The sequence below is a fragment of the Rhinopithecus roxellana genome, chromosome 14 (assembly GCF_007565055.1).
Source record: "Rhinopithecus roxellana isolate Shanxi Qingling chromosome 14, ASM756505v1, whole genome shotgun sequence".
Lineage (NCBI taxonomy): Eukaryota > Metazoa > Chordata > Mammalia > Primates > Cercopithecidae > Rhinopithecus > Rhinopithecus roxellana.
This window is the reverse complement of record NC_044562.1, coordinates 45,170,483-45,195,088: the sequence shown is the minus strand read 5'-3', so window position 1 is coordinate 45,195,088 and position 24,606 is coordinate 45,170,483. Positions and strand designations below refer to the sequence as shown.

The 24,606-nt window shown below is 35.6% G+C and overlaps 1 protein-coding gene across 1 annotated transcript in view; it reads left to right on the top strand.

Annotated features, from left to right (window-relative positions):
* Positions 1–24,268, top strand: part of COL3A1 (collagen type III alpha 1 chain) — a 38,850-nt gene extending 14,582 nt beyond the window's left edge. Inside the window, exons 8-51 of the mRNA XM_010370287.2 lie at positions 307–360; positions 1,018–1,071; positions 1,229–1,282; positions 1,921–1,974; positions 2,403–2,447; positions 2,585–2,638; positions 3,098–3,142; positions 4,453–4,506; positions 4,923–5,021; positions 5,563–5,607; positions 5,759–5,857; positions 6,059–6,112; positions 6,247–6,354; positions 6,570–6,623; positions 7,212–7,310; positions 7,645–7,698; positions 7,869–7,967; positions 8,553–8,606; positions 8,724–8,777; positions 9,088–9,141; positions 9,648–9,701; positions 10,020–10,064; positions 10,621–10,719; positions 10,806–10,913; positions 11,191–11,244; positions 12,784–12,837; positions 12,923–12,976; positions 13,692–13,745; positions 14,346–14,453; positions 14,787–14,840; positions 15,107–15,160; positions 15,353–15,514; positions 15,628–15,735; positions 16,710–16,817; positions 17,551–17,604; positions 17,690–17,797; positions 18,283–18,336; positions 18,826–18,933; positions 19,211–19,264; positions 19,351–19,458; positions 20,243–20,540; positions 21,504–21,691; positions 22,153–22,395; positions 23,136–24,268. Of these exons, the coding sequence (XP_010368589.1) occupies positions 307–360; positions 1,018–1,071; positions 1,229–1,282; positions 1,921–1,974; positions 2,403–2,447; positions 2,585–2,638; positions 3,098–3,142; positions 4,453–4,506; positions 4,923–5,021; positions 5,563–5,607; positions 5,759–5,857; positions 6,059–6,112; positions 6,247–6,354; positions 6,570–6,623; positions 7,212–7,310; positions 7,645–7,698; positions 7,869–7,967; positions 8,553–8,606; positions 8,724–8,777; positions 9,088–9,141; positions 9,648–9,701; positions 10,020–10,064; positions 10,621–10,719; positions 10,806–10,913; positions 11,191–11,244; positions 12,784–12,837; positions 12,923–12,976; positions 13,692–13,745; positions 14,346–14,453; positions 14,787–14,840; positions 15,107–15,160; positions 15,353–15,514; positions 15,628–15,735; positions 16,710–16,817; positions 17,551–17,604; positions 17,690–17,797; positions 18,283–18,336; positions 18,826–18,933; positions 19,211–19,264; positions 19,351–19,458; positions 20,243–20,540; positions 21,504–21,691; positions 22,153–22,395; positions 23,136–23,282 (3,765 nt within the window). The 3' untranslated portion in view covers positions 23,283–24,268. The remainder of the gene's footprint in view (positions 1–306; positions 361–1,017; positions 1,072–1,228; positions 1,283–1,920; positions 1,975–2,402; positions 2,448–2,584; positions 2,639–3,097; positions 3,143–4,452; positions 4,507–4,922; positions 5,022–5,562; positions 5,608–5,758; positions 5,858–6,058; positions 6,113–6,246; positions 6,355–6,569; positions 6,624–7,211; positions 7,311–7,644; positions 7,699–7,868; positions 7,968–8,552; positions 8,607–8,723; positions 8,778–9,087; positions 9,142–9,647; positions 9,702–10,019; positions 10,065–10,620; positions 10,720–10,805; positions 10,914–11,190; positions 11,245–12,783; positions 12,838–12,922; positions 12,977–13,691; positions 13,746–14,345; positions 14,454–14,786; positions 14,841–15,106; positions 15,161–15,352; positions 15,515–15,627; positions 15,736–16,709; positions 16,818–17,550; positions 17,605–17,689; positions 17,798–18,282; positions 18,337–18,825; positions 18,934–19,210; positions 19,265–19,350; positions 19,459–20,242; positions 20,541–21,503; positions 21,692–22,152; positions 22,396–23,135) is intronic.
* The last annotated feature ends 338 nt before the right edge of the window (positions 24,269–24,606 follow it).

Genomic DNA, 24,606 nt, shown 5'->3' with positions numbered 1-24,606 from the left:
ACGAAATTTAGAAATACCTTTATATTTAGACATATTTAATATTCCAAAACATGTAGAAATACATTTGAATTTATAAATACACATGTGTAATATAAAATACAGATATATGATGTTTTTAATTTTTATTAACAGTAAGTTGATGTAATAGAGGTATAATATTAACTCAGGAAGTATCATTTTCATTATGAGAAACATTAAAAGTATTTTCTAAAAGGAGGTTCCTTCCAGGAATACATACACTGTATAATAATAAATTGTAACAGAAAAACTTACAAATCTATTCATTTTTTATTTTCTTATTTTCAGGGCCCTCCAGGACCTCCTGGTGCTATGGGTCCATCTGGTCCTGCTGGAAAAGATGTAAGTTTTTAAAAATTAAATAAGAATACAGCAAAATTTAACTTGGGGTATTCTAAACAGTATATGCTTTATGTCAGAATCCCAGAAGAAAAAAATGTTATTCAAAATATTGTTATCTTAACAACATTTTAGCTAATACTAATCTTTGAGTAGTTATACAGTATTTGCATACCTATACATATATTTATCATTTGTTGAATTCTAAAATAAAATCCCTAAAGTGCTTTTTGACTGCTGAGAAGACTCATCCATTGAATATAACATTTAACTGGAGGGGAAGTGTCTTTGCCTGCCTCTTGTAATGATGAAATTGATACCACTATTTAATGAACTTGAGAACTTACGGGCACCTTCAATTCAATGACATTCTTTCTTTCCCTTTTAATCTCCAATGACAAATTCTTTTCACTGGGTTGAGGAACGGTTATATTATTTCAGTGATTAGAAGCACCTGCATTATCTCTTTATAAGCTTATATCAAAGTGGGAAAGGTCTTCCTCATGCCTTCTACCCAGAAAGCTGATCTCAACTATACATTTTGTGTGACCATTTTAATGAGTCCTTCGTGAGAAGAATGCAAAGTAATCATTTTGCTTATTGTCTACAATGTATCTTGTCATACATGAACACTTATGTATTCTTTATTTCTCTACCTAGGGAGAATCAGGTAGACCCGGACGACCTGGAGAGCGAGGATTGCCTGGACCTCCAGTAAGTCTTCAGCATCTAATAAATTAATTGGAGTAATCTTTGCTTGAAAACTATTATGTAATTCAATTGAATTAAACTTAAAAACAAAAAGTGTTTTACTACTAGGTTGTGATTCTATTTGAAGGTTCATTAATATTTTTTCATTCATTATTTTTAGGGTATCAAAGGTCCAGCTGGGATACCTGGATTCCCTGGTATGAAAGGACACAGAGTAAGTAGAGTTTCTAAGTTGTTTACAAGGTATTGCACTGGGCTATGTTTACTTGACTAACTAATTTTACTGGATAATTATGTGCCCAAAAGGATGATTCTGTCAATGAATTAATTTGAAATTTTTAAGTCTACCAAGTTTATTTGTTGACCAAAGTAGCCATTTTTTGCAAAATAAAGGAGTTGATTTCTAGTGTATAAAATACTCTTGAAAAATATTTTCTTACTACCACTATCAGAAAAATAAAAACATTTTATGAAATATGTTTTTATTGACTTAATATGATTTATAGATTGAGTTGTACAACTTTATTCTATGCAAAACATTTCATACATTCAACCAACTGTGCCTATAACTTATTAACTTAATTATAATAAAATCTATGAAACTCATGTTTGCTACTCTATAGTTAAGGCAACTTTTTTAGCAGACCACATTGCACTTTCTAGTTAGTTCATATTTTCCTGCTGTAAAATCAGTATGAAATATCTTCAACCTCTTTAAACAAGTTTTAAATTATTTAAGTTAATTTTGCAAGTTGTGTTATAAAGACCAATTAGAAAAATTCAATGTAAACTTTATCAATCATTCTAGGTGAACAGATTTTAATAATTTTGCTATTTTTATACATTTCCTAGGGCTTCGATGGACGAAATGGAGAAAAGGGTGAAACAGGTGCTCCTGGATTAAAGGTAAATCACAACAAAATCACGTTTTCATAAGTAAATTCATTAAATATTAAAGCTACATTTAAGATTCATATTGTGAGGCTTAACTTGTTTGCTGAAATTTACCTGAACTTTCCCTATTAGGTGTGAGTAATGGTAACTAATTGAGATATTCTATTAACGCTTCCATGAAAACTGATAACTTGAAGAGTCTAGATTAGAAATAGTTGAGCATCTTAGTATAACTTATCAATTACTTCTCTTTAGTTTTTAAGTTTTTAAATACAGAAATTGAGATTTCTGGTAAATAAAATACTAACAGAAAATTAATATTGTTAAAATGTATATCTTTTTCTAGGCTCCATAAGCTTTTCCATAATATTCTGTATTTAAAAATCAATAATATATTCTTCCTCTTGTATAAAATAGTAACATATTTTATATGTATCTAGGGTGAAAATGGTCTTCCAGGTGAAAATGGAGCTCCTGGACCCATGGTAATTATGTTTCTTATGCATAATTTTCAGTTTTATTATTAACCTCATTGTTACCTAAAAGTGGCTTTACTCCCACCCCAACTGTTCTTACATATGTCAGGATTAGAGTAAGACCATATTTCAATTTTACTCTCTAGGGTCCAAGAGGGGCTCCTGGTGAGAGAGGACGGCCAGGACTTCCTGGAGCCGCGGTGAGTATTGTTACTAACATCGCACAATTACAACCCAAAGTGACAGATTAGTGTCTCAGTAAAGTTTCAGCCTGTAAAAATAGGTTAGAAAAAAGACCCTCCTACAAAATTATACTCGATACTGTGATAACGTTTTGGCTATAGTTAAAAGGAAATGAATAAATGTTTTACAATTATCTCTATTGAGAATTTTTGTGTTAACTGTTCATATGCAATTAGAGCTATTACATCTGCATTCAGTCCTGAAAACACAGATTCCAATCCTTCTACATTTGATTATTGCTGTATATATCAGAATTGTCTTTACCATATATTGACTTTGAAGTATATAATTAGTAAGCAGATTTTAATGTACTTGAAGAAAACTCAACTCCCTTGAGTCAGAATTTTAGTCAAAATATTATTCATGACCAGCCATTCAGAATTAAATAGATATTTAATGTAAACTTCTCTTTTTAGGGTGCTCGGGGTAATGACGGTGCTCGAGGCAGTGATGGTCAACCAGTAAGTAACTTTCTATCTCTTATTTGTTGTAGGGTAATGAGAAATTATGGATTGTGGGCCGGGCGTGGTGGCTCACGCCTGTAATCCCAGCACTTTGGGAGGCCGAGACGGGCGGATCACGAGGTCAGGAGATCCAGACCATCCTGGCTAACACAGTGAAACCCCGTCTCTACTAAAATACAAAAAAAATTAGCCGGGCGTGGTGGCGGCACCTGTAGTCCCAGCTACTCGGGAGGCTGAGGCAGGAGAATGGCTTGAACCCGGGAGGCGGAGCTTGCAGTGAGCCGAGATCGCGCCACTGCACTCCAGCCTGGGTGACAGAGCGAGACTCCATCTCAAAAAAAAAAAAAAAAAAAAAAAGAAAAGAAATTATGGATTGTGGATTATTTAATATTTTATATATATACACACACTCAGGTATATACATATATGTATATGTATATATCTAACACACACATTAGCATCTCTGTTGACCATTTGTACAATTTAAAAAGTGAAAAAATATCGTAGCCCCAATACTCAATATTATATATATGCATGTGATTAAAACTGACACTGGGCCGGGCGCGGTGGCTCAAGCCTGTAATCCCAGCACTTTGGGAGGCCGAGACGGGCGGATCACGAGGTCAGGAGATCGAGACCATCCTGGCTAACACGGTGAAACCCCGCCTCTACTAAAAAATACAAAAAAAAAAAAAACTAGCCGGGCGAGGTGGCGGCGCCTGTAGTCCCAGCTACTCGGGAGGCTGAGGCAGGAGAATGGCGGGAACCCGGGAGGCGGAGCTTGCAGTGAGCTGAGATCCGGCCACTGCATTCCAGCCCGGGCGACAGAGCGAGACTCTGTCTCAAAAAAAAAAAAAAAAAAAAAACAAAAAAAACTGACACTGAGCCCATAAGCAAAATCTAGGTTCTGACACTCATTCTGCTTGACCAACTGCTAACATTTAATGGTGCTCTCAATGTGAGTTAATATCTTACATAAGACGTGGCACTTTAAAGAGCCCTACAAAATGGATAAAATAGATGTTACCTCCATGTTGTAAAATTGGATACAAACGCTTAGGGAAAAGTAACCTGCACTAAGTCACGGAATTCATGGCAAAGTAGGGAGAAACCAAGAATTTGTAATTTTAGATTTCACTCTTTTCTTATTTTACCACATTGTTTCTCCACATAATATCCATAAAGTATGAATATCTTTTTATCTGCATAAATATCTTCTTTTCTTTATATGTGCTTACTTATTTACTAGTATTCCAGCTTTTGCTTATTTGAAAAGGAGCTTTTGAAATTGTATTTAATTTTTTTAGGGCCCTCCTGGTCCTCCTGGAACTGCTGGATTCCCTGGATCCCCTGGTGCTAAGGTAAACATGAGTTTCTACAGAAGGGTATAAAAATATCTTGGAGACAAGAGAAAACCACTAGATTGTTTCTTGCAACTGATTTTTTAAATCAGTCAAATGGATAGCTTTTATCTATACATGTCTTTAAAGCCCTATTCTTGATTCTAAAAGAGGTGTAGTCCCTAGCATTGAACTATTGATATTTCTTCTGATGCCTTCTTTTTTTCCCCAGACTCTTTCTGGGAAGCTGATAACACAATCACACACATAGTTACATTTTTCTCTGCCTGTATAATGATAGATTCCTTGCTTTACCTGCAGTATAGAGTCCTACTATTCCAACCTTTGGGAGATGTGTTTAAACAGGACTGAAGAGTGAAGTGGCTAAGTGAGTAGAAGTGGTGAGAGGAACTGACTACATAAGGTTTTACCATTAGGGTGAAGTTGGACCTGCAGGGTCTCCTGGTTCAAATGGTGCCCCTGGACAAAGAGGAGAACCTGGACCTCAGGGACATGCTGGTGCTCAAGGTCCTCCTGTAAGTATCATAGTTGGGAGGAAGAGTGCTGCTACACTTACTCCATGAAAGCATGTGCTTCAGTATGGCTATCAGTGAAAATTACTTTGAAAAAGTTGTTGCTTAGTGCTCTAAAATGATCCTCCTGTGACACATACTGCTTTGATTAGTAGTAAAAATGATAGTTTTTGACTGTTGCACTATTCCAGAATTCACGATTTTTTATGTTTATATAAAAGAAGATGGGATAGTTTTCTGATGCTTTCAAGAATGTGCCCCATGCTAATCACAATCATAAAAATTCAGAGAAGAACCAAATTCAAAATCTCTGCTATTTATGTATCATTTAATAATTTATACCAAGTACATATTATCTCTAATCTATTTAGATAATGATGAATCTTTTGACTACATTTCATATGTTGTGTTATAGTTGGAGGATTCACTTAATCTCTACAAAGCATAACACTCATCAATACATTAATTTTCACACAAACAACTTCAAATATATACGAACTATTTGCATTACTATTAATACATTAACTGTTTTTTATATACTTAGGGCCCTCCTGGGAGTAGTGGTAGTCCTGGTGGTAAAGGCGAAATGGTAAGCTGTCCCCACTCCTCACCTTTATCTCATCCACACATTACTGGCTTCTTTTGCATTTTGCATGACAATAGATTTGTGATATTTGAGTGAGATATTCATAAAAGAACGTTCAAGTTTGGCTAATGTAGTGTCTTTGGTTTGTTTTTAGGGTCCCGCTGGCATTCCTGGAGCTCCTGGACTGATGGGAGCCCGCGGTCCTCCAGGACCACCCGGTGCTAATGGTGCTCCTGGACTGCGAGGTGGTGCAGTAAGTTGCCTTGTTTTTTCTCTGTTGACTGAAAGGTATAGTTTAATTCCATCAACAAAAATTAATAGCAAAATTTTGCTCCTGTTCAGTTGAATTTATATTGACTTCACTCTTGTCTTATAACTGAATTATGTGTTGCTGGTGATGATTTTGTTAGTCGAATACTCCCTGTTTTTCAACCAAGACTCTGTTATACTTTAGGGTGAGCCTGGTAAGAATGGTGCCAAAGGAGAGCCAGGACCACGTGGTGAACGCGTAAGTATTACTGCAACAGATCTGGTTATTTCTTGAAAAAATGCAACCTAATTAGAAAGTAAACAGGCAAAAACTTTGAACTAAATTCAGTCATAATTTCTTATTTACCATCTTTTTTTTTTTTTTTTTTTCAGGGTGAGGCTGGTATTCCAGGTGTTCCAGGAGCTAAAGGCGAAGATGGCAAGGATGGATCACCTGGAGAACCTGGCGCAAATGGGCTTCCAGGAGCTGCAGGAGAAAGGGTACGTTTTCCTTGGGGCATCTAAAAGAAAAACAGTATCACTGTCATCTAAATAAAACTACCTTCAGGGTAAGACAGCCAATTTTTCTTAAGTTGAATGTTCAGTGAAAAATATTGTTTAAAGCACTTTATGACATAAAAATGTTTGCCACTCAAGAATTATGAAAAAGAATTGTAATCCTTTGGACTGAAATATTTGTCTTTCATTATTTTCAGGGTGCCCCTGGGTTCCGAGGACCTGCTGGACCAAATGGCATCCCAGGAGAAAAGGTAAATAACTTTAGTTTCTGTGTTCCTAAATGCTAGCACCACAAATAGGTAGTTCTTCCATATAATTTCCCATTCATGAAAACCTAAATATCTGAAAAGCATATACTGGAGTTAAAAAAATTCCAAATGTAATGCATCCTCTGTTCAGCCACTTTCTTGGCTTTGTAACTAAAGCCACTTACTTACCCTCTGTGATAATCCTTTACTTATCTGTTAATTGGAAATCATTTATCTGAGCATCATTGCAAGAGTACAATAAACTAAAATGCCTGAAAAGTCTTTGAAAACTCTAAAGTTAAATGCAAATATGATTTCATATCATTAAGATATTTTATTTTAGATGCACATAAATATATTGTTAAGCATACTAAATACTGTTGTTTTAAGCATGTGATATTCACACATTTGCTTCAAAATTTTTTCAATACAGCAATCCAAGCTAAGATAACTGATTTTACGTGCAAGTTTTTCAGCAACATGCGAACCCTTTTTAAAAGTTCAAATGATGTTCTCTATTTGTAACCAAAATATTGTTGATATCTAGGTTAGTGAAGGCTATTTTTTTTTTTTATTTCTTTCACTACTTAGGGTCCCGCTGGAGAGCGTGGTGCTCCAGGCCCTGCAGGGCCCAGAGGAGCGGCTGGAGAACCTGGCAGAGATGGTGTCCCTGGAGGTCCAGGAATGAGGGTACAGAGAAACATTTGTTTGAATGACACTTTAATTTAGACAGAAGAAAGGCAAGACAAATGAAGAGAGATCAAAAGCAACTGAAATCAATCAGATTACATATTTTGTAGGGCCCCAAACAAAACAAAATTCTTTTAAGTAAACTTAAACCATGATAGTTCAAGGAGAAGAAAACATAGAACACTTGCCTTAGATACTTTATAGACAGGAAAAAAGATGTGCAAATCTGAGACTTCACATGTAAGTGAAAATATCAGAATTGTACAAATAGTATATGTTGTAATTTTGTATTATTTCATTTGAAATCACCTAACAACTGACTTCTTTGCTTCAGGGCATGCCCGGAAGTCCAGGAGGACCAGGAAGTGACGGGAAACCAGGGCCTCCCGTATGTACATTTTTAAATCTCATTTTAAAAGGCCAGTTAAAATGGAATGTATATGTTGGCCTATCCTTGAGTGTGTGTGTGTATATATACACACACACACATACTATATATAGAGTATGTTTTAATCTTATCTTTATCAAACCTTTATTAATGTAATTTTTTCTTATTAGGGAAGTCAAGGAGAAAGCGGTCGACCAGGTCCTCCTGGGCCATCTGGTCCCCGAGGTCAGCCCGGTGTCATGGGTTTCCCCGGTCCTAAAGGAAATGATGTGAGTTCCTTCATTAATTTCTTCAATAAATACTTGACTGGAAGGTGTTTATTTTCCATGTGGAGTATAGAAGTGGTCAAAACTCAGTCTCCTCTTCAAAGCATGGAGGAGTATAGGAAAATCAAATTGCATGTAGGAAGGGAGCTAAATATATAATTGGTTATGGTTGTATGTGTGTGTATGGAGCAGGCAGATAAAACATATGAGACAGGCCGGGTGCACTGACTCACGCCTGTAATCCCAGCACTTTGGGAGGCTGAGGCAGGCAGATCACCTGAGGTCAGGAGTTTGAGACCAGCCTCGTCAACATGGTGAGGCTGTTTTAGTCTCCACTAAAAATACAAAAATTAGCCAGGCATGGTGGCGTGTGCCTGTAATCCCAGCTACCCAGGAGGCTGAGGCAAGAGAATCACTGGAACCCGGGGGGCAGAGGCTACAGTGAGCCAAGATTGCACCACTGCACTCCAGCCTGGGTGACAGAGCAAGACTCCATCTCAAAAATATGTGTATATATATATATGAGACAATAATATGATTAGTTATTGCCCTTTGAGAATTAGTAAATACTGACCACTTCTTCTTTAGGGTGCTCCTGGTAAGAATGGAGAACGAGGTGGCCCTGGAGGACCTGGCCCTCAGGTATATAGCTTTCATCAATTTATTTCTAGCCTTCTAATAGATGCATTAATCTCCAACCTTGTGACTTCTCTCTGTAATATGTATTATTTCTACTTCCCTAACTGTTCTTGTTTTTAGGGTCCTCCTGGAAAGAATGGTGAAACTGGACCTCAGGGACCCCCAGGGCCTACTGTAAGTTTACTCACATAAAATTGGAGATGAAAACAGGGTGGAGGTGGGGCAGGAAGAATGCTTCAAAAATTACATAATCTCTGACACTATGTTATTATAGTTTACCAAAGCAATGATGCAACTTGCTGACCTAGTTATCTAGCTAGATGTTAGCACTGAGTTTAGAGTGTATATGTGTGCTTTGGGTCCAGGTCCTCCCCTTTCTTCACATCACTACTTTTATAATTAAGCAACAGGCCTGTTGAAATGGATACCATAGACTAAATATTAAAGGATGTTTATAACAGAATGTATCATTATACTTTTCTAGGGGCCTGGTGGTGACAAAGGAGACACAGGACCCCCTGGTCCACAGGGATTACAAGTAAGAACTTGTTATTTAAATGTCATGGCATATCTGACCGTCAAATTTTTGTGTCCCTAACAGATTATAATTTATCTGAAGCTTAACTTGTGAGTCTGTCTTTCATCTGGAAATAAAATGTCAGGCAACGTTAACAGATAGGCATATCTTCCATGTCCATTCCAGAGCACATTAATAAGTTTTTAAAAGAATTAATGAAACTCAAATAATTCTATTTGCTTACACTTATTTTTATTATAATATAAATCCATATAGCCAAGTCTATCCTACCATGCTTGCCAATAAATTTTTATGTGTAGCAATTGAAAGAACAAAGAGAGATGAACATGGATTTGTAAGATATGATTATCACATATGTGTCACTGGATTTTGAGTGGCACAATGTTTCTACCCCTAAAAGACCACTGAAATTTTTTCAAATATCTTGCAGAAACGTGTACATATGAGAAGCTTTTCTATAAGCCATGTTTGAGGTAATTGCCTGATACAACTATGATTCTTTCTAGGGCTTGCCTGGTACAGGTGGTCCTCCAGGAGAAAATGGAAAACCTGGGGAACCAGTAAGTTACGTTTCATTTTTCAAAACTCAGAAACAAAAAGAATATATAATAATTGTTTGTCAACTATTAACTTTTTAATTTTCTTATGTCATGATATTTGAGATTTAACATTTAGTTTTGAAATATTATCAAAACAAAGACAAATTATTTAAAAGATAACTATTATATAGAGTTTGAATTTTATCATAAGATAGAGAGCTCATAATTTCAAGATTAGAAAAATTATACAGTATGCCAACATGACAAATGTGTATTTTGCTTATATTTACATAAAACGCATTCTGATATAGACCTAATCATATAATGCAAATCTCCCAGGGTCCAAAGGGTGATGCCGGTTCACCTGGAGCTCCAGGAGGCAAGGTAGTATTTCAATTTATTCTCTACCTTCTTCAGCATGTTATAGAGCAATTGATTAGTAGTATATTTTTAGTATATCAAGTGAAAATACTCTTTTTTTAAAAGAGTATCATTGCAAAGGTTTGGTAAGTACACTTAGAGAAACTCAAGACATTTTCAGTACATTAAATTTGCTTTAATCTGGAAGGTCCAATTCTCTGACATTCATAATCACTACAGAATCAAATATGAGCTTAAAATTTCAAATAGAAAAATATTGCCAATATGTTGATTCTATGTAGGAAAGCTGTTTTGGTAAAAGAACTTTAAAATATTGCCCTTATAAATAAAATAGTAAGTATTTCAATGACAGCTCACACTTAAGCAGACTAAGTATCCAAGTTTTCTTCTGGACACTCTTTTAAGCTTCCAGTTCCCACACAGCTGTTCAACTATTTATAAGTATACAAATTATCACAATGTAATAACCTAGTGGCCTGATTCAAAATGATGCAAGTTAAGGTGTTTTGTTTTTAGCTTTGGGTTGTCTAATATGGTTATTTACATATTTTTATCACAGGGTGATGCTGGTGCCCCTGGTGAACGTGGACCTCCTGGATTGGCTGGGGCCCCAGGACTTAGAGGTGGAGCTGGTCCCCCTGGTCCTGAAGGAGGAAAGGTGACTCCACAGAATTCCATTCACCTAGCTTTAAAAAGTACATTTGATTTCCTTCTGATCATTTATTATTTCTCACTTATTTTCAGGGCGCTGCTGGTCCTCCTGGGCCACCTGGTGCTGCTGGTACTCCTGGTCTGCAAGGAATGCCTGGAGAAAGAGGAGGTCCTGGAAGTCCTGGTCCAAAGGGTGACAAGGTATTGACTTGTTTTCTCTTAATTGTTTCATAAATCAGTCATTGTAGGTTTTGGAAAAAAAAAAAAAAGAAAGCAACACTCCTGGAAAGTAATCAACTGTATTTTCAAAATTAATGTTATCATTTTATAGTAAGTGAAATTTAAGATGGATTCCTAGAGCCACAATGAATTAGAACACCCAATATATATCCCAACAAATCCTGAGGGTTACTCCTCTTCTTGGCCAATTTTCACTGAAGATACTTTGAATCTGATGACATTGGCTTTTATTTGACAGGGTGAACCAGGCGGTCCAGGTGCTGATGGTGTCCCAGGGAAAGATGGTCCAAGGGTAAGTATTCCCAGTGAGGAGAAGCAGGCCTTACCTATATGTCATATGCGACAGTCCTGCACTTCAACTTTTATTTTTTCCAAAAACTACTCAAGATAAATTACATAGTTTACCACCTTTTGAGCATTAAAAAGACCCAAATGACTTGATTTATAATGAAATTCCTGGTCTATATCTATGGCTACTTGATAGGTCTACAGTGACCAAAGAATGAAAAAACCTCAAAAGTATGATAAAGGTCACAAACTAGCATTTGTGAGTCACTAAGATCTGAAATAATCACTGAAATTTAAGATAATCAATGCTGCTCATTAAGAAACTAAAAGTCATCACAATTCAATATAGCAAGTACTCCTAATTAATAGACTTTATATTCAAAAATTGTAATCCTATGGTGCATTCTCACTATGGAATAGTATTTAGCAACAAAAAGGCATGAACAATTGATGCTGTACACACAGCAAATTACAAAAACCTCAAGGACAACATACTCAGTGAAGAAAATTCAGTCTCCAAGGGATACATATTGCATGATTCCATTCCTATAATATTTGCAAAATAACATCCTTTTAGGGATGTAGAACAGATTAGTGGCTGCTAGGAGTTAGGAATGAGAAAGAGAGAGATGGATGTGGCTATGGAGGCATGACAGGTAGTCTCATGGTGATTGCACATTTGAGTATCTAGATTGTGGTCGTAGTCAGGCATATCTACAAATGGGATAAAATTCTATAGAGCTACATACACACACACATAAATAAGTGCGTGTATCACTGGTGAAATCTGAACAAGCTCTATGGATGGTATCAATGTCAATTTCCTAGTTTTGATATTATACTATAGTTGTGTAAGATGTTAACATTAGGGGAGGCTGGGAGAAAGGTGCACAGAATTTCCGGCATATTCCTTTACAACATTCTGTGAATCTATAATTCAAACTAAAAGTCAAAAACAAAACAGAAAACATCTTCTAAATATGATTATAAGTAAGTCATTTAATACATTTATATAATACTTGCCTTAAAGAAATTCATAAATGCTTCACTTTTGACAGATTAAGTAGACAAGCCATCATTCAAGTAAAAAAAAAAGTGCTCAATACTTCACTTTTGTAATATAGGTAAAACAACTATTTGAAAATTTCAAGTTGAAAAATTTAATATGTACAATGATACTTTGAGAAAACATTTAAATTATCAAGCAATTTAATACAGAAATGTACTTTAATTTAAAAAGACATTACTGTAAGATCTTACATGACATCCTATTCATCTTCTACAATGGAGATAAAGATAAATGAATCAATAAACCACTGCTGAACCCTATTTTCTCCCAGAGTTATCCCCAAAGAGTCTTGTGTTTACTGAGCTCTGCAGTATTTACACATCGAGTGAAAAGCACAGCATTCAAGCCATAAAAAAATTTAAAAAGTATGTTATCTAGTTTATTAAGTATCTGTGTCTATATACTTTCTGTTTGATTAATGCAGAAAATGATATTTGCATCTTCAAAATTAAAAAATAGTTTTATTTCCTCTAGGGTCCTACTGGTCCTATTGGTCCTCCTGGCCCAGCTGGCCAGCCTGGAGATAAGGTAACACTTAATACTATCTGGAAATGAAAAGAAAATGTCTCTGTCTCTTGGATGCAAGACAGTGACATGGTTTCTCTTTTTCCAGGGTGAAGGTGGTGCCCCTGGACTTCCAGGTATAGCTGGACCTCGTGGTGGCCCTGTAAGTGTTAAAGACATTCGCAACATACTTTTTAACCCCACACAGACAGCAGCTACTTATGCTTCCCTTTTTAGCAATTCTGCCCCCAGTTCCCTGAGCCTCAATTTGGAGACACTATCTTCAGGAACCATATAGCATGCAAGGGAATGTTAAATTTCTTAAATCTAACATTCACAAGAGACCATTTTAAATCAGGATTTGTTTCCAAAATAACTTCGGAAAAAATACATGAATTGCACAAGTAGTATATGTTTGTAATTAGGTATTTCTTAAGCCTATAGAATCTTTGCCTGAGACTCCTTCTGGATTTAAAATTCTTGACCTTTAGGATTTAAGACACTGGAAAGATATTTAGCAAATGTTTTTTAAAAATAAATCATTTAGTTAATTTTTCAGTTAAGGCTCTACCATATATTGAAATACATAAATAAATAAATATATAAATGTGTTAAATACTTTAAAATTCTCAAACTATTTTTCTTGCAAATAATATCACAGTGGGAGACAGAAGGAATCAATGGTTCTGGTATTTTCTACTCCTAATTTTATTGAGAAGTGGCAAAGTCTTCAGAAGTTTACTGGCTACTCTGCACATTTCCTGCTTAAAGGAAAGAAAAGATAAGATGATAAGATGACATTTCCTGCCTAAAGGAAATGACACACACTCCCCATGGGATATCTTCACTGTGACTAAGGAGGATATTTTTCTCTTCAGGGTGAGAGAGGTGAACCTGGCCCTCCAGGACCTGCTGGCTTCCCTGGTGCTCCTGTAAGTGTGAATATTTACACAGACATGTTCCATAGCCCAGGATCTCTATCACGCCGAAAAATTACAGAAGTATAGTCAAGTTTGGGTTCTAGTCTCATTTTAGCTGCTCATTCCCTATAGGATTATTGTACCCCTATTTTGTTTTACTTTACCCATATTGTTGCTCTTTAAAAGATGGAAATAAAAACACCTGTCCTGCCTTTATGACTAGGTAATGAACTAAAGCAGCACCACAGATTTAAATGCACTCTGAATTTTTGTAAGTTCTTCCATTATAAGATGGTACTAATTAAAATTTTCTCTTAAACCCAGTCTTTCTCAAAGAAATTTACTGGTGGTGATTTTCAAATGTTTAATCCTTAGAGAGAATTCCTCCATCCCTAATGGCAAATAATGTACAATTTATGCTTTCTTGGTCATGTTCTTTGATCATGAAAATATTCTGATTGGCTTTGCTTTGTCATGTCTTCAGAGAGCCTTGTTTTTAAATTTTATTTCAACTCCTTACATCTGAAGAATTCTATATTCTGAAGAGAAATAATAATAATCCAAGTATATCATAAAGAGTGTCAGCTGAGAGATTGTTGTTGCTGCATGTAGGGACAGAATGGTGAGCCTGGTGGTAAAGGAGAAAGAGGGGCTCCGGGTGAGAAAGGTGAAGGAGGCCCTCCTGGAGTTGCAGGACCCCCTGGAGGTTCTGGACCTGCTGTAAGTTCTCTCCTCTTTCTCTATCATCTATCTATCTATTTTTCTATCTATCTTTCCCTCTCTCTCTCCCTCTCCCCCCTTTCTAAGTGCTAAGTGTTCTAATGGAAAAACATGAAGGTTTATCAGTAATTTAATATTTTATACTGAGATAGCATGTCATAGTGGCAAGAGTATAATCTTTATATGAATATAGTTGAAGTGTGAATCTCAGCACCAGCAGTCTAAAAGTTATTTTAACCTCTTCATAGAGTTTCTGGTTTTCAAAGGCTTAATGTTTTTCCCAAATTTTGATTTTGGCACTATTCTTACATACCTTCCTTCCATTTCATATAGGGTCCTCCTGGTCCTCAAGGTGTCAAAGGTGAACGTGGCAGTCCTGGTGGACCCGTAAGTATTGATCCTCTTAACTATTATTGAAAAGTATTCATATCAACCTGCATAAAAGCTGCACTTGAGACACTAGATCCATAAAGAGAATGTAAAAAATGTAATCTCTCATTCATACATGAGTAATGTGTAAATTCCAAGGGGAAAAAGCAAACCATAAATGACTTTCAGGTACAATGTGTCTCATACCACACATTATACTTTTTGTTTGTTGTATAGTTGTTTGTTCTACTTTCTAAATTCAAAAATATATTACCACTTCACAGGGTGCTGCTGGCTTCCCTGGTGCTCGTGGTCTTCCTGGTCCTCCTGGTAATAATGTAAGTAATTGTTAAAGTATTTTCTCATCATACACTTCAGAAAGAGCATTCATATATATATATGATGAGAAACTTACACATTGCTACTTATTTCTCTAGAAAGTCTCAAATAAAATTATTTGAAGTAAGAAAGGAAAGAAAAAAATGCACTTTTTTATTATAAATATTCAAATTTCAAACAATTCTTTGTAGGGTAACCCAGGACCCCCAGGTCCCGGGGGTTCTCCAGGCAAGGATGGTCCCCCAGGTCCTGCGGGTAACACAGGTGCTCCTGGCAGCCCTGGAGTGTCTGGACCAAAAGGTGATGCTGGCCAACCAGGAGAGAAGGGATCACCTGGTGCCCAGGGGCCCCCAGTAAGTAACTTCATTTTTGTAAGTTGATTGTACTATTTTGGTTTTTATCACAAATTGGTTAGAGAAAAAGATTGTCACATAAAGATGAGCTAAGTCTTCATTATCTGTACTAGGGAGCTCCAGGCCCACTTGGAATTGCTGGGATTACTGGAGCACGGGGTCTTGCAGGACCACCAGGCATGCCAGGTCCTAGGGGAAGCCCTGGCCCTCAGGGTGTCAAGGTGAGTAGAGTCATTTTCCACGACACTCTTGCTTCCTTTGGTAGCCTTCAGACATCACTTAACCATATCAAGGATGAAAAGTTTTTCTGTCATTGGAGTAAATTAGCCAGGAGATTTTTTTTATATTTTTAGATTTTTAAAAGCATATATTTTAATAAATGGCTCCAGAACACAAAACAGGGCATATCAAAGACCAACCTTGAATATAAACACAAATAAATTAATATAACCAAAACAACATTACCATCTGAAACACCTCTTTTAGGAAACTTGTGAATGTTCTTCAATTTGTTGATTGTCAGTTTTGAAGGGGGAAATAGTGTTAGCTTATAGACCTAGGAAAGTCTTTCGCTGATGCTAGTTATCCATCCATTCAAGTCATCTTGCACTCCTGACTCTCTTTCACTAGTATTATATTCCTATAACATTCTCATGCTTGGCATCTAAAACACTCATTTGGTAAACAGGGTAATAAAATTGCATTTTTATTAGGGCTCGTATTTTAACACTTTAAGTACTTCTTTCAACAAAATGTTATGTACTATTGTCATAAAATTAATATTTAATATTTAAATGTATCCAATTGATATGATATTTCTAGTAAGTGTATATTCTTCAGATAGAGACAAGTAACCTAATTTTAAGGGTCACCATAAACCTCTAGTTTCATGATGGCTTATTATTATATCTTCTAATAATCATGTCTATGTGTTCATCTCAGATTAGAATGTACAGTATTCTGAATTAGATTATCAGTGTGACTATTCAGCCCTTTGCCATCCAGAGTCACTGAGCAAGTTAGAAAATTCAACAAGCTTGCTCCCCCAAACTTTTTCCCATAACAGGCATAGTTTTAATTTTAAAATTCAATAAAAATTAAATAAGATTTTTACCTGAAAATAAAGATATCTGATAACACCATTTTAATTGATTTCTTAAGTTAAACAAAATATTTTTCATTCCTTTGTATACAGGGTGAAAGTGGGAAACCAGGAGCTAATGGTCTCAATGGAGAACGTGGTCCCCCTGGACCCCAAGGTCTTCCTGGTCTGGCTGGTACAGCTGGTGAACCTGGAAGAGATGTGAGTAGCAGTTCTTATTCAACCAGCCAGGTAGAATTTGATAATTTATTTAAGCAAAGGTGAAATTGAGCCTTAATGTCTAAGAGTATAAATATGGCCACATAGCAAAGTTCTTCTCTCTCTAATAAATTCTTTCATTACAACTTAGAATAGACTTAAAAGCTCTTGCTCATTAATATTTAGTCAATGAATAATCATTAGTGGAGAAAATATTATCTCTAACTAAATTAAGATAAAAGTTAGTGGGGAGAACCACAATTCACATGTTTTCTGAGTGAAAATATTCTGTAGTTATCTGTGATTAGTCTTTTATTATTTTTAAAGAATTTAAAATTAATATTATTTATAATTAACAAACCATAATTGTATACATTTATAAGGTACAATGTGATGTTTTAATATATGTATACAATGTGGAATGATTAAAGCAAACTAAACTGTAGATTTCCATTAATAGTTTAGATCACTATTTCTTAAACTTTTATTTATTAGAGGTCTGTAAAGACTCTTTTTGGATATCATTTTTCTAGTCACCTCTCCTCCATGAATATACTATCTGCTTGGATATTGTGACCCTTTGAAGGGCTACTCCCCACTGTAATATCTAAGATTTCTTACCCCCAAGAACCATTTTCACCCCCTTGAGAATTATATTGTCCTGTTGAGAATGCATGATTAAATGGCATTTGGAAGGTTTTAAGAAACTTTATTTCCTTTCTCATTTTTTAATCAGGGAAACCCTGGATCAGATGGTCTTCCAGGCCGAGATGGATCTCCTGGTGGCAAGGTATAATAAACGCACGTGCAATAGATTTCCGTAATTAAAATAAGTGATCATCATGTTTATTTTGGACCTGTGAATTTGTTCACAGGGTGATCGTGGTGAAAACGGCTCTCCTGGTGCCCCTGGCGCTCCTGGTCATCCAGGCCCACCTGGTCCTGTCGGTCCAGCTGGAAAGAGTGGTGACAGGGGAGAAAGTGTGAGTTCCCAGAAGCAGCATCTCTCTTGTTTATCCGTTTCCTTCAATAAAGACATTTGTAGGCGGAAGACAGAATGTCAGATCTGCCAACCAAAATATCCACTATCATTTCTTTTACAGTTTTAATGCTAGTTGTTCCTTAGACAAATGTGTTAGTAAAGAAATACCAGAAGTACCTGGCAGTAGTCAATAAAGAATTCATTACTGAAACCCGAAATCAGTATTAATCAGACCATCTATCTATTTGCTGGGTAAATGCAAGGCCGAATTAACAGGGCTCTTGCCCAGCTTTTCTGTTTAGATCCCCTGATAAAGCTGTAAACAGGGCTTTAGCACTTTGAAGGCAAAAACAATATTAACTTCCAATAATTGCATGCATACTATAATTCTATTATAATGAAATTATTTACTTTTGAAAACAAAATTGTGTCAACACATAAAACTAATTCCGTGTATGTTTGCTCCATTGAATGTTTTCATCTTAGGGCCCTGCCGGCCCTGCTGGTGCTCCCGGTCCTGCTGGCTCCCGAGGTGCTCCTGTAAGTTTTCTAATTTTTTTGTTTTATTTTGTTTGGTTCTCTTATTTAACTCATTCTACAGTGTAGGAAATATTTTATTTTCCAGCATGTTCAGGAAAAAAACATATATTTGTTCTATCGGTAGATATAGCTAGCTAGCTAGCTAGCTAGCTAGATAGATAGATAGATAGATAGATAGACAGATAGATAGATGATAGATAGAACAAATATAAACTTTCCTTTAATGATGATGATATGGAAAGCAGTTCAGGATCTAAAAGTTCTTTGGAGCCAATGATAGAAACACCAGTTGTTAGGGATCTATGCCATTATCAGTCCAAAATTAAAACAACCACAAAAGCAATCTTATTTCATATCTGAAGTGTCTGTTGATGGGGGATTTTTTAGCTGATAGAAAGCCATAAAATAGACTTAATTATTATAAATTCTGTTTTATTTTTCCAATATGTATGTGTGTATATGACTTCAATTCAAAATATGTTTTTAAAGGGTCCTCAAGGCCCACGTGGTGACAAAGGTGAAACAGGTGAACGTGGAGCTAATGGCATTAAAGGACATCGAGGATTCCCTGGTAATCCAGGTGCCCCAGGTTCTCCAGTAAGTGCATTCATTCTGTTGCAAAATCCCTCCAATGTAAACAAATTTTATAGATTAAGAGAAGAAAGCTTTCCATCTCTAAAAATATGTACTAGAAGAGATGAGAAATGGATTTGAGAGCTAATTTGAAACAACAATCAGTATGAAACAATGGGAAGATTAAAGAAAGAAAAAAATATTTCATCATGATCCCCGTATTTCTTGATCTGATCTTAAATGTACAATTTCCCAGTGCTTTTTAAGGCCTTCACTCATATGCACACTTCTTTCCTTCCAGGGCCCTGCTGGTCAGCAGGGTGCAATCGGTAGTCCAGGACCTGCAGGCCCCAGAGTAAGTAGCACAGAAAGATAATTAGTTTCACATGTCTGCACTTCAGAAAGATATTCTGGCATTGTGATGTCATGATACTTTCTTAGGGACCTGTTGGACCCAGTGGACCTCCTGGCAAAGATGGAACCAGTGGACATCCAGGTCCCATTGGACCACCAGGGCCTCGAGGTAACAGAGGTGAAAGAGGATCTGAGGTAAGACATCACTTATATGTATGTGCATTTAATTTTCTATAATATTCCAGCTTTCAGAACCACTGCATTATCTTTAAATTGAAATAGTGAGTGAGATGCAATACAACCACTCAATTTAGAAAATGAACCATGACTTTAAGACATTCTCCATCACATTAAAAATGTTTCTACCATACTATAACAGGAGAAAAATATCTTTTTAAAAATTTGATCAGGTATCCATGGTATCAGAATAATGACATCTGCCCAATTAACCAAACAAGCCCTGTCTGCATTGCTATCACACTAGAGATCTCGGAATTACAACATTCATAATTATCAGCGTTTATGCAGTGCATTTTATTTCTCAAACAGCTTCCATGGTTACTATTTTGTTAATGATACTATCATTCCTAATACTTTGTATTCCACGCCTTTGGGGTAAATGAAATAAAAACTATTATCCTAACAAATTACACTCCCCTCTGTCATGTCAATATTAGAATTGTAGCCCATAGGCGTTTGCTTACATCATTCATCCAGAAGGAAGAATGATAGAGAAAACGTGTGCTCTGACACTACTGATTCTTACATAGTGGAACAATACCTTTCTTGATAATGAATTGCAGTTATTATACATCGGTGATCACATGACCCTAAAAGCACCCAAATAAATCTTTAGTAAAATAATTATGACGACACAATGAATGAATTATTTTTAAGACATTTTCTTGAACTGGCAATGTATTCTTAGAGTGGCACCCAAACATGCATATCTCAATGATCCATGTTTTACTCATTCTAGGGCTCCCCAGGCCACCCAGGGCAACCAGGCCCCCCTGGACCTCCTGGTGCCCCTGGTCCTTGCTGTGGTGGTGTTGGAGCCGCTGCCATTGCTGGGGTCGGAGGTGAAAAAGCTGGCGGTTTTGCCCCATATTATGGAGATGAACCAATGGATTTCAAAATCAACACCGATGAGATTATGACTTCACTCAAGTCTGTTAACGGTCAAATAGAAAGCCTCATTAGTCCTGATGGTTCTCGTAAAAACCCTGCTAGAAACTGCAGAGACCTGAAATTCTGCCATCCTGAACTCAAGAGTGGTATGTTTGGGAGTCTTTCATCTTCATGGCAACAGGATTACAGAGAAAGTTGTTTAGATTAGAATGAGAACGAAAAAATATCCACTTTCAATGGAAAGCTGAAATAGTACTCCAAGAAAGTTAACTGAATTGAAACTGCTTCATATAAAAGAGTAAACTTTGCAGATGTAAAATATAATGTAACTTCAGGACATGCCAAATATAGAAAAATATAAAGACAGTTTTATAGAAGTTGTAGTATAAATCATAAGTTTTTTGAGTATAAAGTAATGTATGTCTTTTTTCTCAGGATTAAATATACATAATTTGATGTAGACAATTATAATCTGATTATTATACTATTTACTTATTGCAATGAATCTAATTATTAAAATTTTCAAATTAAACACATGACAAATTTCAGAATACTATATAAAATTAAATAGAATATTGTAATAGTTTAAGGTTTTGCATATATTGGGTTAAATATTTCTGAAAAGCCAAATTATTTCAACTTTTCAAATATCTTGACATGGAACACTGCCTTTGCTAGGAGACATTTCTAGAAATTACTTAAAATAGGAGACAAGCATCAATCATAGGGACTTCAGCTTTAGAACTATTGGAATAAATCTGGGTTAGACAGCCAGCTTCTATTATTAAGCAAGATTACATATAATAATCATCTTTTTTTAAAAAAAGGAGAGACTTTTCAAATATTATACAGCCATCAAAAGGTCTTAGCTTAGTGTATCATCCAGATTAGAAACCAAGATGTTGCATTTTATTTCAGTGCTTTCTATAGTCATAGCTAACTCTTTTACCTCAGCAATTTCAATCCAAAAGTTTCTCTATCATTCTATACATAAAATGCAGTCACGTTAGCAGTCAACATTATTAATGCCTTTACAGGTAAACAAACAAAATCACTTTATTACTGGATTTTATAACCAATTCCCATTCTTCTTTTTTGTGGCTATTCAGGAGAATATTGGGTTGACCCTAACCAAGGATGCAAATTGGATGCCATCAAGGTATTCTGTAATATGGAAACTGGGGAAACATGCATAAGTGCCAGTCCTTTGAATGTTCCACGGAAACACTGGTGGACAGATTCTGGTGCTGAGAAGAAACACGTTTGGTTTGGAGAGTCCATGGATGGTGGTTTTCAGGTAAGAAAGGATATACCTTTTTTAAATAAGTCATCCCTATATCCTTTGTATTCTTCCTATATGTTCATCACAAGCAAACTTATTAGGTTGGTACAAACATAATTGCAGTTTTTGCCATTGAAAGTGATGGCAAAACACTGCAATTATGTTTGCACCAACCTAATAATTAATAACCAGAAGAGCTCAAATGATTTTATGTATCCAGGTGACTATACTTTTATAACTTTATTCTCAATAAAAGCTCAGTTAGATTAAATTATTTTTGTATGCAGATACCTTTCTTTCACATCTTAAGACCTTTTTTACTCTGTCATGCAATAAAAATATGTTCCCACATAAAATATTCGTACATAAAATACATAAACAGCCCATATTACAATATGCATACACATACTACATGAATCCCTTGCATGCAGTTGCAACTAAAATGTTTGATCCGTTTTATTTGTTCCCTATTACAGTTTAGCTATGGCAATCCTGAACTTCCTGAAGATGTCCTTGATGTGCAGCTGGCATTCCTTCGACTTCTCTCCAGCCGAGCTTCCCAGAACATCACGTATCACTGCAAAAATAGCATTGCGTACATGGATCAGGCCAGTGGAAATGTAAAGAAGGCCCTGAAGCTGATGGGGTCAAATGAAGGTGAATTCAAGGCTGAAGGAAATAGCAAATTCACCTACACAGTTCTGGAGGATGGTTGCACGGTAAGAAACATTTTTCTCAATATAAGTCATAATGCAGTCAGCATTTTAGTTTAATCATGCAAATTATTTTGAATAAAAGAAATAAAATTAATAGGATGAAATAAAGATAGCATTTGATATGAATTACATACATTGCATCTACTGATTCATTGCAGGGACTGTTAAATGCAACAAAAAGTGAATGGATCTTAGCCTCCAGATGAAAACCAGTTGAAATAAAAGCATTTAAAATTTAAATCCATAATGCAAACTTTATCAGATAATTGGGATAGTCTGTATGTTTTGAATAATATCTGTCACATTAACTCAATCTGAAATATCTGCTTTTAAAAATTTTAAAGGTTAACTTCAAATCTCTCCTTTGTTATTGTTATTTGTGAACAAAGGGAAAACTCATTTCTGATATTGGCAAATTTCACTGTGAGAGACCTATCCTCTTTTTAATAAACCAATTATAAACCTGTTAACAATGGCCGGAACCAGGCCTCCTGAAGATGCACTGGTCTATAGCAATTGCCCTGCTGCGTTTACTAAGAATCCTTACAAAGCATTTGTTTAAGAATATTGTTTATCAACTAAGAAGATTACAGCTTTGAAGTGGAGCAGGTCTCATATATATGAATAACACGGCACAATGAAAGCTCCTTTAGAGTAAAAAGGTGTTTTTTTTAACTTGATCAGTCAGAGTTGTTTAAGTAATTGTAATGTCATGATCACTTGCATTCTGTCCTTTTTTACAGAAACACACTGGGGAATGGAGCAAAACAGTCTTTGAATATCGAACACGCAAGGCTGTGAGACTACCTTTTGTAGATATTGCACCTTATGACATTGGTGGTCCTGATCAAGAATTTGGTGTGGACGTTGGCCCCGTTTGCTTTTTATAAACCAAACTCTATCTGAAATCCCAACAAAAAAAATTTAACTCCATACGTGTTCCTCTTGTTCTAATCTTGTCAACCAGTACAAGTGACCAACAAAATTCCAGTTATTTATTTCCAAAATGTTTGGAAAGAGTATAATTTGACAAAGAAAACTGATACTTCCTTTTTTTTTTTTTTTTTTTTTTTTTTGCTGTTTCACCAAATACAATTCAAATGCTTTTTGTTTTATTTTTTTACCAATTCCAATTTCAAAATGTCTCAATGGTGCTATAATAAATAAACTTCAACACTCTTAACGATAACAACACTGTGTTATATTCTTTGAATCCTAGCCCATCTGCAGAGCAATGACTATGCTCACCAGTAAAAGATAACCTTTCTTTCTGAAATGGTCAAATATGAAATTAGAAAAGCCCTCCCTATTTTAACTACCTCAACTGATCAGAAACACAGATTGTATTCTATGAGTCCCAGAAGACGAAAAAAATTTTATAAGTTGATAAAACTTATAAATTTCATGGATTAATCTCCTGGAAGATTGGTTTAAAAAGAAGAGTGTAGTGCAAGAATTTAAAGAAATATTTTTAAAGCCACAATTATTTTAATCTTGGATATCAACTGCTTTTAAAGGTGCTTCTCTTTTTTCTTGTCATTGCTGGTCAAGATTACTAATATTTGGGAAGGTTTTAAAGACGCATGTTATGGTGCTAATGTACTTTCACTTTTAAACTCTAGATCAGAATTGTTGACTTGCATTCAGAGCATAAATGCACAAAATCTGTACATGTCTCCTGTCAGAAAGTTTAATTGGCATGCCACGGAGGATTCTCTCCTTCATCCTGTAAAGGTCAACAATAAAAACCAAATTATGGGGCTGCTTTTGTCACACTAGCATAGAGGATGTGTTGAAATTTGTAAGCTTGTATGTGGTTGTTGATCTTTTTATTTTTCCTTACAGACACCCGTAATAAAATATCATATTAAAATTCTCTTGTTTTTTTGTCACTTTTCAAAGATTTAAAAAATGCATGTCTACACTAAGGAACTCCAGTAACCTTGAAAAAGTAGATTTAATTCTAACTCTATAGATTAATAATGTGATAACTTTTAAGAATATAAAATAACATATGTTCAGAATAGAGATATGCTCAGTGAGGAATCCTGCTGATATTTAGATCGTATTTACTGGAGCCCCCATGGATCATACTGAATGCTGAGGGCATTCTGTCTGAAAGGATCAGTCCCTGGAAATGGTAACATATTAAATCAAGGTGTCCCCAAAGTGGAATAATAAGGGAGGAAGATGTTTGATAGTTGATCAGAAAGT